This window comes from Ruditapes philippinarum, unplaced genomic scaffold (assembly GCF_026571515.1).
Source record: "Ruditapes philippinarum isolate M1 unplaced genomic scaffold, ASM2657151v2 ctg849_1_1_1_1, whole genome shotgun sequence".
In the NCBI taxonomy this organism is placed as follows: domain Eukaryota; kingdom Metazoa; phylum Mollusca; class Bivalvia; order Venerida; family Veneridae; genus Ruditapes; species Ruditapes philippinarum.
In genome coordinates this window covers 1-15512 of record NW_026865022.1, presented here as the reverse complement: position 1 = coordinate 15512, position 15512 = coordinate 1, and the positions used below count along the sequence as shown (strand labels likewise).

General features: G+C 30.7%; 1 protein-coding gene across 1 annotated transcript; it reads left to right on the top strand.

Moving 5' to 3' along the window:
* Positions 1-30: 30 nt before the first annotated feature.
* On the top strand, positions 31-14608 carry LOC132727585 (thioredoxin domain-containing protein 16-like; the record flags this gene model as incomplete). Its single annotated transcript, XM_060713139.1, is given in 15 exon segments — positions 31-147; positions 1489-1659; positions 3550-3632; positions 4276-4355; positions 4768-4842; positions 5608-5732; positions 6339-6429; positions 7108-7252; positions 7869-8029; positions 8711-8786; positions 9380-9536; positions 10849-10998; positions 11766-11994; positions 12458-12594; positions 14524-14608. Coding segments are annotated over 14 exon segments (1760 nt in total), but the record flags the coding sequence as incomplete, so codon positions are not given.
* Between the last annotated feature and the right edge of the window lie 904 nt (positions 14609-15512).

Genomic DNA, 15512 nt, shown 5'->3' with positions numbered 1-15512 from the left:
ATCACGACGGACAGAGACGGAAAATGCACCGTCAAGTATTCTTTACAATGAATAATTTTCACGCAACCAGGATATTCAGCCTTTCAAGCTTCAAATTATTTTTATGTGGTAAATAACGGATGTTGTTGGCAATTTTTTTATGAAAAGGTAACATATTTATTTTAAGATATCAGTGGATATCATTTTATAATTCAAACTTTGGTGCAGTATTGTTTTTTTGTTTTTTTTTTAATTTTAATAAAGGGAGACAACTCTTTGAAAAAACAAAACAGAGTTATGTCATCTTTTTGCAAATGGCATCATGTACATTTTTTGGGCAAGAAATCTTACTGTTGATATAAAGATCATCCATTGTTAATTTTTAAGTTGTGAATCCTTTATAATGTCATTGTCCCCATCAGTTTTATAGAAAGTTTAATTGTTAAATGTTAATATTAACTTTAACATGTATTAATGCATGAATACTTGAATACTTCAAAGTCATTCAATGATGTTAGCAGGGCTTATCTAATATTTTAACTTGCTGTGCATTATAAGCGCACACATCCAATATTTTTACATTGGACTATACATAGATCTATTGTATTTGTCAATTACTATTTGTAGAAAAATCTACTTAAGATACATGTACACTAATGTTTCCTAGTATTGAACATAATTTTTTATCTGTTGCTATTGCTTTCATTAGGTAGAAGTACGTAAAAGAAATGATATATACATTTTGTATTTACAAACTATCTGAATTCCGATACAGGCATCCAACAGCAGGACTTTGTTGTAGTCAGATTTGGATACAATAACCTAGACATTAAGAGAACATACTTAAAACTTTGGCCTAAAATAAAATATTATTTTTATCCTGTCCAACAGTCTACCAGCACAAACCACCGTTTTACACAAATTTATTTTATTTTATAATTTTATTGCTGAAAGAAAACCCCAGCTTTCAATGAAGAACTGTTGAACAAATGCTTAAAACAATGATTTTGCATGTACATTGAATTCATAATATTTAGATGTGAAGAATATGTTCAATATATAGAGGATATTCAAGTTTTTTCTATAAATAAATGATTTATTTTCATTGAGTGGTATGAAAATAAATATTTCATGAGTGGCGGTAGCCACGAGTGAAATATGGTAATTTTCATGCCACAAGATGAAAATAAATCATGTATTTATAGAAAAAACTTGAATTTTCTGTTTATTATATACATTTTTCTCTTTTTTGACATTAAAATTTGAAAGACTTTCCCTTAAATTTTGTGTACTGGCATAATTTAAAAGAAAGTAGTCCGGCAAGACACCAGTGAAAATAAGGAAAATATGTTTCACTACAGTGAAAAATAAATTTTTACAGTGAAAATACGGAAAATGAAAATACGCATTTTATTTCATCAATATTTCTCAATATTTCATTTATAAGTATATAATAAAAAAGAATATTTTAGTACTAGTTGAGATGGTTTTTTATTTTAATTATTTCAGGCAAAATGCAGCTACTTTTATTGGTCTCATTAATTGCTGTGTGTTTTGGTGAGAATGTGGATTTAAAGTTAGATTTTACAGACAGTAAAGTTAATGACCTTAAGGGACAAGATGCTTTGGATGCCTTCACAGGAAAAAGTCAAATAACTGGAGTATATTTCTATAAGAGAGGTAACAAAATTATATACTGTATTTTTAAAGAAAAACAAATTAGCAATGAACTTTTATTTGCAAATCAAAAAGTTGTTCAAACTTGGAATTGATTGATTGATTTATTTGTGTATATATATATGTCATATTACAAAACAAATTAAGACAATTTATCACAGTTATATCTATCACATTGTTTTTAACACAGTAATTAATTGAAAAATAATAACTTTACATTCATAATTAAATCAAAGATCTTGTTGACTTCAAGACAATATATACAACACAGGATAACCCATGAAAGTTCAATATAAAATAGAGAACTTATTTCCAATGGGGTCCTTTGATGGTAAAGAATATATTTTCTTGAGAACTGGCATTCAGGTCCATACTTAGAGATGATATACTGGACTGATGTTATATTTCTATGATCAAATAATATTAATTTCTATTGCACATTATGTTAATTACATATATCACATATTTGCAGGAATAATACTATGAATATGACTAGTTATCACACCAATGAAAGATATCTATTTATATATATCACAAAACCAATCACAAGATACATTTATATAAAACATACTATATTGATTAAAACAATTATCTCTAAAACTAATAAAAAATAAAATCAGCTTGTTCAAATTGTTTCATATTTTTGCTTAGTTCAGCTTTTACTCCCTTTTTAAAGTTAAAAAAGTTACTTTCCTTTTTAATATCAAGTGGGAGCATGTTCCAATCCCTAATACCCTGGTAAAAAAATGTACTTTTTGTAAAACTATTAACATGGGGTATATGAAAGTTCCCTACACTGTTTCTACTTTTATAACAATGAACATCAGACTTTAAAGAAAAGTTATCATACATATAAGATGGACACTTTTTATTAAATATTTTGTGTACATGATTGAGTCTTAACTGTATGACTCTATTTTCTATATTAAGCCACCCAATACTGCTAAAATCAATAACTTTCAATGATTTTCTAGAGGAATAACCATGAATATAACGAACAACTTTGTTTTGTGCTACTTGAAGTTTATGTTTAAGTTGTTTAGTAAGGCCACTATACCAAGATGAGCTTGTATAATCGAAGTGACACTGTATTAAAGAGTTACATAATAGTTTTCTTAGCTCCATATTCAAACTGTTGCCTTGTCTATACAAAAATTTTAATCGAGAGTTTACTTTTTGTACTATATTATCAACAATAGAAGTGGCTGAGAGATCATTATCCAAGATAGAACCGAGATACTTTACTGATGGCTGAGATTGTATGGTGTGATTATTACAGTGTATTTTAAACTGCTCTAGTTTTGACAATTTCCTCTTAGAACTAAAAACAATACATTCTGTTTTACCAAGATGTAATGATAGCTTATTATCAACAAGCCATTTACTACAATTTTCTAGTTCCTTACCCAAAACATTACAAATAACATCTGGATCTTTATGTGAATATAAAATTGCACTATCATCTGCATAAAGAATAAGCTTACATTTTTTGCTAATACTAATACTCATATCATTGACATAACATAGAAACAATAGAGGACCCAATATACTTCCCTGAGAAAGAAACATAAAAAGTTCATTACTGAAGAAACATAAAATTTTACATGTTTATCCGGAGTTGCAGCATTTTGAAAAATACTTAACACAGCAAATATTGTTCTATTGTATAATTTGATAAAATTTGATGACAGTATGTTGGGAAACAAATGAATGAGACATGCCAAGAAAAGTAAGTTTGACACCATTGTTACATTATAATATCTCAATTTTGCTTATTGTTTTATTTCTTTTTTTATTATTAAAATACAATCAACACAGGCTTTCTGACTTGATACTTCTTTTTGCAAATGAAATTTATTCCATTTTTCAATTTGTTTCCTCATTTATTTTCAGCTATAAAAAATTTTGAGTACTTTGTAAGAGACTTTAAGCTTGCAGCCATGGACCTGGAGGTTTATCAAGTCTCCTTAGGATTTGTAAGTACTTGTTATATATTCCTATAAACAAAACTAAAAGGTACACATTTTATATAAGATTTAAAGATTTTAAACTTTAAGATTTGATTGTTACATTGTGAGCATTCACTATGCCATTAGAGAGCATTATGTACAATTTGCTATTCTTTGCAAAAGCATGTTAAAAGCCTGTAAGTACAAGGTCTGCTTGTCAAGCATGGGGCAGCAACATAGTATAGAAGTAAAAGTTTTGTTGTTGCATTGTATAAGGTGTTAGTATAAGCTCTATATCATATGCCCAAGTAACAATAATGGTTGAAGAACTTGTTTCCAAATTAACCTTAAATAACTTAAAAAAATAATTAGAACAGATTAACTAATTTTATATGACTAAAGCAAGGCATCTGATATTTAATCAGATCATGATATAAATTTTAATTTTCAAATAACTTACACATCCTGGTTTTTTTTTTTCAAAGGCCTTTATCATAGCAATTTATGATCGCTTACCCTTCAGATTACTAAGATACCTTAACACAAGAAGTATCTTCCAGAAATAAAATTAACTTTTTATAAAAGTAATTTTTAAAACAGGCTTATGTGTACCTTTTTTAATTTGTTGTTATTATTTATAGAAAATTGTAAAATTATAATATATTTTCAGGTTGACTGTACAACAGAGGTAAACAAAGATGTAAACATTTGTGACATATCAGAAGTAGAGGGTAGTATTCATACATACAGGTAAATTATTGCTTCTATATTCTGTCCAATTTCCATGTAACCTTAATACCTTTATTGATTATTGCCTTCTAAAGGTTGATCAGTATTGTAGATATTCAAATTCCTGATTACTCTATCTTACTATTTGTCCACTTAGTTTAGAGGGTCACTGGTTCAGTCCTTGGGTGAAGAATAATTTCTCTGTGACAGATGATCTCATGTTCAGTTGCCGCTTACACAGATTCAGAAATCATGTGGGTCACTTGCGGTGGAATTGGTAATAACTGGATCATTATCCAGGAAAACTTGGTAGGTGGATTGACTGCCAAGATATCACAAAATAAATATATATTAAAATCCAGAAAAAATCAAATAATACTCTGTCATAGACATACTTATGTGATAATACTTATATATGAAATATATATTACAGGTCTGGGGAGCAAAAGATGTTATTTCAACTAAGACATCTGTATTCTGCTCATTCTATTGTAGGAAATATTCTACAGTAAGTAAACTTTTATTACATAAATTATGTCTTCTTTAATGCCTCATTATTTATTAAGGTATGATTTCTGTTATAGAAATTTCATTTTAGGAAACATTTGGGAAAAGTTATATTCTTAAAGTTATGTCTTAATGTCAGTATTATAGAGAATACCATGCTAGTGTCTGATATTACAGAATTTATCAGGCAAGGCTTAGAAAAAAAGAAGAGCCAGGCTCTGCCGGGTCATATTGATAAGAAATACATGTAGTTCTGAATGCTTTTAGTCAAATGTAAGAGATACTCTAATGTTTAAATATCTATTTAATTCAAAGTTTATCAGTTTAAATTTTCAAACTAGTAAAGCAATAAATATTCCATTCTACTCATTTTATTTCAATGTATCGATGAGGTGTCTGATAAGGCTTGGGGTTACTGATAAAGCTAAATTTATCAGGCATGAACTTAATCAACAAAAATCTAAAACATGATAAAATGTCAGTTGGTAGAGCATCGGATTTGTTATCCAGGGTTAGTTGGTTCAGTCCTTGAGTGAAGCAAAATTTCTCCTTGACAATTGATTTCAGACACTCAGGTCTCGTGGTTATTTGTCTCTCACTGTTGAAATCATGTGTGATTAATAGTTAATTTCTTGTCGACAAGAAGTGACGTTTAGGTGTTCTACCTGCTGAAATATTATTTTCAAAAATGGGTTAAATTTGGCGTAAAAACCAACAAACAAATCATCAAGATAATGTAATTGTCACATAAAGAAATACATTGCAGGCTTGTTTTGTTACGTGATGTACCATTATTGAGAAATGAAACAGAAGTTGGCATTTACCTTGAGGACCACAAAGGTGGAAAGAAAGATCTTGTGCTGGCATATTTTCCTACACTTGGTAGCTATGGTAATCACAATTTTTTTTCTAATTTTTGTCGAGAACTATTTATGTTTGCAAGTACTTTATTTAATAGCTAGAATCTGATGAAGAAATTCTTCATTTACAAAAAATTAATTATATTATAAAGTTAACTAATTTAGATAAATAGTAAATTAATAAATCATGTGTTGTTTAAGGTAATAATAAACATGATTTTTTTTATATGAATAAGGAAAGAAAACATTTGTCTAAGAAAACAGTTTTTAATGAAAACATTTGTGAATGAAAACATATTTTCAACTAATGTATTGATACAACAAAGTTCTACCTAAAATGAAAAATGGTTTTGTCCATATTGAAAGATGGACCATTCCATTTATGATTTTAAGAGGTGTAAATGTTAACCCTCTTAGTTAACAATGAATAGTTCTAGTTTCAAAGCAGTGTAAGTTCATGTTAAAAATGTAGTGATTATATGGGTTAATTCACTTAAATCATTGAATCATAATATAAGTTTATTTCTTTTCAAATTATATTTATCTACTTTGAATTTCAATTTATGTGTACTATGTAAGCCATGATATATGTAGATTTTCTGGTTTATTATAATATAACAGTAACTGATGATTTCAGATCACAGAGCATTCCTTGAAGTTGCATATGCTAATAAGGACAATTTTCAGTTTGCCATCATCATGGATACGAAATCAACCAAATATTTTGGGTAAAGTTGTAAAAAATAGTTAAAAAGCGAATGAAATATTCTTTATAACAATTGATTGCCATCTAAGTTTTTCAGATGACATGTCTTCATGATAATTTACTGAAATTCATTCTGTCAAAATAGTGTATAAATGAAAAAAAAGCAAAAGTGAAAAACTGCTGATCCATTCTGATAAAATATGCTTAACACACTACTATTTAAAGAATAAGGAGAGCTATTGTACTCACTACTGAAGGGAATGGATTGAAACTTACCACACTTATTTGAGAGCACAATATGAGATTAATTTCCAAGGCTTGTAACTCTTACATTAATATTTACAGAAAAATGGCACTTTTTGAAATTCTACATTATCCAAGCTCTTATTTTACTATCAATCTCTAAGAATAATCAAGCAATCTGTCCTGCGGACAGCTCTTGTCTTCATTGAAATCAATTTGTTTCCAAATGCAATTATCCTGTAAATAGTTGGCTGGTCACACCATCACTGCAATGTAACTTTAAAGTTTTTCCAGCAGAGGAAAAACCTTAGATTGTCGACCAGGCACATTAGGCACAAGAAGGCACAAGTAGACTAACCTTATGGTCACTTTTTTTCATTCTCTTAAAAAAGATTGAAATTAGCATATTGTTTGAAAGTTTATTTGTCTTACATGAAGTATATCTATACAATTACAGAGATGGTAAAAGAATTCTTAAAAATGTGCCAACATTATGGTGGGTTTGGGCAAGTGATAGCTCCTTTACCAGTGTCAAGTATGGCAGGAAGTTTTCGCAAAAAGACCTTACCATCTTCATAAATACCATATCCAAACCTAAACTGGTATGATTGTTTTATATGTAGATAAAATATCTATAATTTCTTAAATGTTTATATATTTTTCATCCATCTTTTGTATAACAAATTTTGAACAGTATTATTTAAGTCAGAGTATGTATTGTTAAAAGTATTATTACATGTTTCAAATTTCCAATGCAGGGTTCTTTTATTTGAGACACAATTGTTGCTTATGTTTTCCTATGTTATCCAGTTCAAAACAAAAGCTTTATTTAAATGAAATTAAATGAGTTTGTAAATGATTCCTTCCAATGTTCTAAGATGAATTGGCATTGGGCCTTACCTAGCTAAGATATTAAGATATTTCGCATGAAACATCATTTAATGGGTGTGTACCAAGTTTGTTCATATAAGGGCCCTTGGGTTAAAATTGGCCCCGCCCCATGGGTCATTGATTTTCCTTATATGTGTATAGTAAAAACTTAAAAATTCTTCTTATAAAAATAAAATATCAAAAGTGGAGATGAAAGGGGGGACCGTTAATATTAGGTAAAATACAGGTGTCATTTCTATTTAAGGTGGGAGAATTTAAACCTCAGGGGTTTGACAGATATGTTTTAAAGCTTACTTTCTTTTTATTCATTTCCTATCTATGTTTTAGTTTGATATTCCTGGTGATGGTATAGAACATCCTTTCTCATCATTTGAAGTCCCACTTGTTAAACTCTACTATAATGCCGCATCAAAAGACAAGGTCTACGAGGAAGCAGATGTTTTAATCAGATATTTTGGAGGTGCAATTGGAATTATAGTGGTCAATATGTAAGTATATTCTTAAAAGTGTACAATGTATTTTTAACACTGCACCATGTTATCAGCTGCCCAGTAATATTATTTGTTAAGAAGCTGGTTCACTGGTTAGACACATCTCTTGATCCCAAATTTGAGCCCTATCAGGGACACTGATAAATTCTGTCACCAAGAAAATGACTACACTCACTTCATGAAATGGATACTGGAGAGGGTGTAGTAATTCTTTGGTGTCATAATTTTAGGTGCCACAAGTGGTGTGAATAAAGAAACTTTTAATCCTTGGTATAATTGTCTTCTCTTGACAGTCTTTTTCAAGAATTTTAAATGTCTTTTTTTATTTGCTGTAATTTATAGCAATTATGGCGATGAAGCAGTGGTGACAGTATAATTTCATGTATAACCACAGTTTAATTTCATTTATAACATAATAACAATTTGATATATAATAAATATGATAAAGATGATAGTAGGCTGCCTATTTTCATACACACACCTGCATCATACCATGACTTGCTTTGTTAACTACATGTATATATCTATTTATTCTATCATCAATAAAATATAACATGTTTATAACTACTGGTATGCATAAGATGACTGAAGTTACAATTGGCCTTCACTGATTTTGTGAAAACACTTAAAATCATACAAGAACATGTAAATTGAAAAATAGTTCTTATTTGTTGATAGGGACAATGAAGAGGCAAAATCAAAATATAAAGTAGAGGAAGAATTGCCAACACTGAGCTTTCAAAGGAATGCTGAGGTAAGTTTACAAATTATACTTTGTTACACTTAGTTATCCAGAAACTTTTTGCTGCATGTAAATGCATGTAATTTAATGAAACATAAAATAAAATAATATTACACAAAAAATATTTCATAAGAGCTTAAATCTTTATGAATAACACATATGTATGTGAATTATACAAACATTTAAAGAATGTATGTATGTTTGATACTGTTTAAAACGTTTAGATAAATTTAGTTTATTACGTTTTCACCTACTTAATTGATATTAATGTAAATTGAATTTCAAAAGTTTAGATAAACTAGAATGTAGTTTATTGAAAATTCAACTACATATACTAATTTAATAATAATTTGAAATAAATAGTAATACCGTATATATTTTAGTTATACACATGTAGTTCTATCCCATCATTACTTATCAAGTATCTGTTATTCCTTTTTTGTGGGTGATGACTGTGGAGGCAATAAATGCTGTGTCAAAGCAGCCTGCGATTCACCAATATTCTTTCATATAAATACATGTAATGCAAGCATTAATAGATGGTAAAAGATTCTCTAAAAGTCCTGTTTGTTGTAATACTAGTACCTGTGCCTTTTATCTTCTAGGCTAACGAGGAGTTCATTCCATCTGATTTTAACTCACCTAGTATTTTGAACTATATATCTATAACATTGAATGAAAAACCTGTAACAGAGATGGTGGAAGAAGGTTTGGAAGAAACATCGGATCAAAGTGAAGATCCACCCTTCAACATGGAAGAAGGTTTGGTTATTGTTTTTATCACATATCTGTGACGCTTTTGCGACTCCTTAAAAATGGTATTGCAGGGACATGTATATATTTTGATGTGATGTCATAGCGTCAGGATGCACAAGATGCACTAAATGTTTGCATTATGCTATACGCATACGCCCATCAATGAAAAATTATTTTTTTCAATTCAGACTGTGTTTATTTTTGGTATGTGATAAATAGATTACTAAATTTGTGTAAGTTCATCACTGACTTCATTGAATAGAATAATATTCTACTCACCAGAGGCTCGCATAATATAATTCAATAAATTCAGTATTAAACATATCCTCTATATATTGTAGGAATACTTCATAAAGGGCCTTTGATGATCAGTGTTAAACTAACCTTTAACCTGCTGTCAATTTTCTAAATGAAATTTGTCCAACTGTTATTTGAAATCGGTCCATTATCAATTTTAGTGATATCTGGATGAAAAATTAAAGTTTGGTCTGCCATAGGTATAGTCTCAGAGCCAGGTCACATTGCACTAAATGGCTTACCTTCATCTATACTGGTAGAAACAACTTCGTAGTTTTAGTTTTCTAATAAAACATTAACTTATTTTCATAACTATAGGAAGATGTGAAATATCAAGACACATATTTTGAGACCAAAATAAATGAAGTGTGATGGTCAATCTGATTAAAATTCAAACATTTTTTTTCTAACAAAAAATCAACAATTTGTTTAACTTCCCTGGACAGGGATATTTTAATACTTTGCCTATCTGTAAAGAATGGTTTGATTGCGTAGCTAAATATAGCTTTCTTGTGAATTCAGAGTCACAATAAAGGTGAAACAAATATGGTGTTTTAGATCTACATGCAAGAAATCACTTTAATTGATCTCAACTTTAGTCAGATTGCCGTGATGGTGATACAATAATGTTGAATATATAGAGGATATTCAAGTTTTTTCTATAAATACAAGATTTATATTCATGAAATGGTATGGAAATAAATATTTCATGAGTGGTGGTAGCCAAGAGTGAAATATTATAATTTTCATACCACAAGATGAAAATAAATCCTGTATTTATAGAAAAAAACTTGAATTTTCTGTTTATTATATACATTCTGTTTATATATATTGTGTACTGGCAGAATTTAAAAGAAAGTAGTCTGGCAAGACACCAGTGAAAATACAGAAAATATGTTTCACTGCAGTGAAAAATAAATTTTTACATTGAAAATACGGAAAATGATAATACACATTTTATTTTATTAATATTTCTCAGTATTTTATTTATAAGTATATAATAAATTGATATATATTTCAGTGTCAACACAAGATGATGCTGTTGCAGATGCCGTGTACGTCACAAGGAAAGTTGAGCTGCCACTTTCCTTGGTTCCAGCACTTAACGATAAAACCTTCCCAAAATATATTAAAGATTCAGACACCGCTGTTGTGATGTTCTATTTCCATTGTATGTTATTGACTAAATTTTTTTATTATTTTTAGTAAAAAAAATGTGTTTATATCATAACAAATATAAGGATTAAATCTGCTTCACAATACAATATATAATGTGGTTTGAGAAAACAATTTTTGATAGATTTGTTATTGAAGGTAATATGAATATCACATTTAATTAGTGCTTGGTAGAGGGAATGTTTTATTTCAAAAGTTGCTTAAACCATTACCCTGTCTAAACTGTATAATGGACTTGCCTTGGGTTGAAGTTAGAACTGTTTGTTGTCAGTTTAAGGGAATTTTAATTTCAGATTGCTGAAATTGTTGTTGTTGTTAAAAGTTAGCTTCCACTTAGCTCAAAAGGGAGAGCTTTGGATTTGTAATTCAGGACTAGATGTATCGTCTAGAAGATCCTCGGGGAAGGCGAAATTTCTCTGTGATGTGACAACTGATTTTGAACATTGAATTTGAGTCTAATGGTCATTGTCTCTCACTTTTGATTGAGAAATTATGTTGGAAAAGTAGTTGTTCACTGTGGAGAATAGGTAATTACTGGTTAGTTATCCAGAAAAGCTGGTTAGGTGGCTTTGTTGCAGAGATATGACCAAAAATGTGTAACAATTTGCATAAAAACCAACAAGCCAAACCAAACCACCTAATAGTATAGGGTCAGATCGGAGTGTAAGGGTGCGCATGCTAGCCTGGTTCTGTACTAGTCATTATCAACAGGCTAATTAATTACATTGTTAAATTTATCATTAATCATCTCTTTGGTCTTAGTTGATGCACTCAGTCACGGTAATATACGTATGTTTGGAGAAGCAGCAGACAAATTAGGGAAGCAGACGACAATAAAACTGGGGCGTGTCAGCTGCTTTGATTGGACAGATGTCTGTCAGAAAGAGAAGCTGACTATATTTCCAACACTGAGAATATATAAGAAGGGTGAAATGGCCTGGGACTATAAAGGACCACAAGATACTCAAGCATTTTACTCCACACTTAAGTTGTAAGTCTTTGTTTGTTTAATATGGCATATTTTTTTTATTTTCAAATGTTTTTATACTTCTGAAGTGTCACCTACACTGATCACACCATTTGTTGTGTCTCTTATGACAATTTAACCTTTATTCCTATCTTATTAATAGACTCCTTAGGACATTTTTAGAAAAGATAAATATCAAATTGGTTCTATGAATTCATATTTATCTACTTTTATGCTAACTATTTACTTTTAAACTATTGCAAATGGAACACTTGTTCTAAGCCTTTTAGCTTGACTTTACAAAATATTGTGTACTGAAAATAGCCAAGTGTGCTGTCCTTTGGCAGTACTTAAAACAAAGATAAATTCTTTAATTTTTTTTAACTTCTTGTATTTCTGTCGCAGCTATTGGCTTTATATGACAGGTTCTTTTTTTTCCATTCATTTTCTCATGAAACTTTCATTATCATAACTCTCTGACATTTAGGTTAGAGTTATCCCCTCCTGTATATGAGACAGATAAGAATAAACTGATGCAATATATAGATGGAAATGGGGAGAGCACACTGACTGGAGTTACAAATACTACTGTTGTTGGACTCTTTAGAAAAAAAGATAAAAAAGGTTTGACATTGCATTTTTCAAGAATGTTATAATGTATGTAATACATACATCATTTCAGGAAATGGATAAAGTTTAAGATAGATTCATAAATCCCATTAAATTTTTAAGGATTAGAAGCATTTTTTGAAAACTTTCCTGAAAATGAATTTTTCAATGCTTCCATTTTTGCAGCAGAAGTGACAGGCAGCTTTTTTAACATAAATCTGCAGAATTTCCTACTTAGACAGGTCTCAACTTTATTTTAAAGCAGTCTAGTATCAATTTAAGTGAAAAAGCAATGAAATGTGCAAGATGGTCAATCAAAGGTGTAGAGACTGGACAAACTATACAGAAATGCTTTCAGTTGTAAAGATGAAATATGAAATTTATACAATTATTTTCTTCACAATGATGTGGTCATTGAATTGTGCAAAGAGTATTTTTTGGTGGGAAAATAAGATAAAAATAACATTACTTATTTAACATGTGTGATAAAGTAGTCATGAGTCTTGTTTCTTTGGAATTACCGGTAATCATTACTTTGGATATGGTAGATTGGATAAGCCTATCCGCCACAATAATTATTGTTTTTAGCTCACCTGTCACAAAGTGACTGGGTGAGCTTTTGTGATCGCTTTTCGTCCGGCTTCCGTCCGTCCATCATCCGTCCGTCCGTCCGTAAACTTTTACTTTAAATGACATCTCCTCATAAACCACTAAGCCAATTTCATCCAAACTTCACAGGAATATTCCTTTCGTGGTCACCTATGAAAATTGTTCAAAGAATTTAATTCCATGCAGAACTCTGGTTGCCATGGCAACCAAAAGAAAAAAACTTCTAACAAATATCTTCTTCTAAAAAACCCAAAGAGCTAGAGCTTAGATATTTGGCATGAAACATCTTCTATGGCAACCAAAAGAAAAAAACTTTAAATATCTTCTTCTAAAAAACCCAAAGAGCTAGAGCTTAGATATTTGGCATGAAACATCTTCTAGTGAGTGTCTACCAAGTTTGTTCAAATAAAAGCCCTGGGGTCAAAATTGGCCCCGCCCCAGGGGGTCATTGATTTTCTCTATATGCATATAGTAAAAACTTAAAAAATCTTCTTTTAAAGAACCCAAAGAGCTAGAGCTAAGATATTTAGCATGAAACATGTTCTAATGGATGTCTACCAAGTTTGTTCAAATAAGAGCCCTGGGGTCAAAATTGGCCCCGCCCCGGGGGTCATTGAATTTCCTTATATGTGTATAGCAAAAACTTAAAAAATCTTCTTTGAAAAAAAACAAATAGCTAGAGTTTAGATACTAAGCATGAAACATCTTCTAGTGAGTGTCTACCAAGTTGGTTCTAATAAAAGCCCTGGGGTCAAAATTGGCCCCACCCTGGGGGTCATTCATTTTCTTTATATGTGTATAACAAAAACTTAAAAAATCTTCTTTGAAAAAACTCAAATAGCTAGAGTTTAGATATTAAGCACGAAGCATTTTCTAGTGAGTGTCTACAAAGTTTGTTCAAATAAAAGCCCTGGGGTCAAAATTGGCCCCGCCCTGGGGGACATTGATTTTCCTTATATGTGTATAGCAAAAACTTAAAATCTTCTTTGAAAAAACCGAATAGCTAGAGTTTAGATATTAAGCATGAAACATATTCTAGTAAGTGCCTACAAAGATTGTTCAAATAAAAGCCCTTGGGTCCAAACTGGCCCTGCCCCAGGTGTGTCATTGTTTTTAACTACATGTATATGTGTAAAGAAAAAACTTGACCAGCTAGACCTTAGATGTTTAGCATGAAACTTCTTCTAATGGGTGTCTACCAAGTTTGTTCAAATAAAAGCGCTGGGGTTTAAACTGCCCCCGCTCCGGGGGCCTATATACAGGTGAGCGACTTCAGGGCCATCATGGCCCTCTTGTATAGACTAAGATTTTGGCACCCATGTATTATTTTTCCAGAAAGAGAGATATTTGAAGAGTTTGCAAGAAGTTCTAGAGAGAGAATTATGTTTGTATATACTGACATAAAGGAAGCTGGTGACATGTAAGCTCTATTTCCCTACCATTGATAAATATTGAAATTGTTTAAAATGGGGGTAAATATAGGTCAATCAACTGATATAAAGGTCAATCAACTGATATAAATATAGATCACTCAAATGAAATGATAATTAAAGAGGATAAGGTTATACAGTGTAACCTCCATAGAATGGCCCTTTCTAAAATAGTTTCTTCTTTATAAGAAGAGTTTCAATTCTTCCAGAGTTAGACTTTGCAATAAGTTTAACCTCTCACAAGCTGTCAGAAACAACCAGAATCTTGGTCTTCTAAAGAGTGTTGCTATGCAGAGGATGGACTGTATTGCCTTTTGAATTTCAATTTTTATGCCCCCGCCATGTAATGGCCAGGGCATATAGTGTTACCCTGTTCCGCCATTCCGTCCTTCCGTCCTTCCGTCATTCTGTCATTCCGTCATCATCAGTTTCTGTTCATTATCTTAAGAACGGTTGCACACATTCAACTCAAATTTGACATATGGATATGTCATGAGAAAATACAGGTCAAGTTCGAATTTGGTCATGGTTCGATGATTTTTGGCAGAGTTATGCCCCTTTTACTTTGAAAATAATATGAAATTTCAGTTTCCGTTCATTATCTCCCCAACGGTACAACACATTCAACTCAAACTTGACATATGGATATGTCATGAGAAAATACAGGTCAAGTTCAAATTTGGTCATGGTTCGATGATTTTTGGCAGAGTTATGCCCTTTTTCTTTGAAAAAAAAATATAAAATTTTCAGTTTCCCGTTCATTATCTCCCCAATGGTACAACACATTCAACTCAAACTTGACATATGGATATGTCATGAGAAAAATACAGGTCAAGTTCAAATTTGGTCATGGTTCGATGATTTTTGGCAGAGTTATGCCCCTTTTACTTTTAA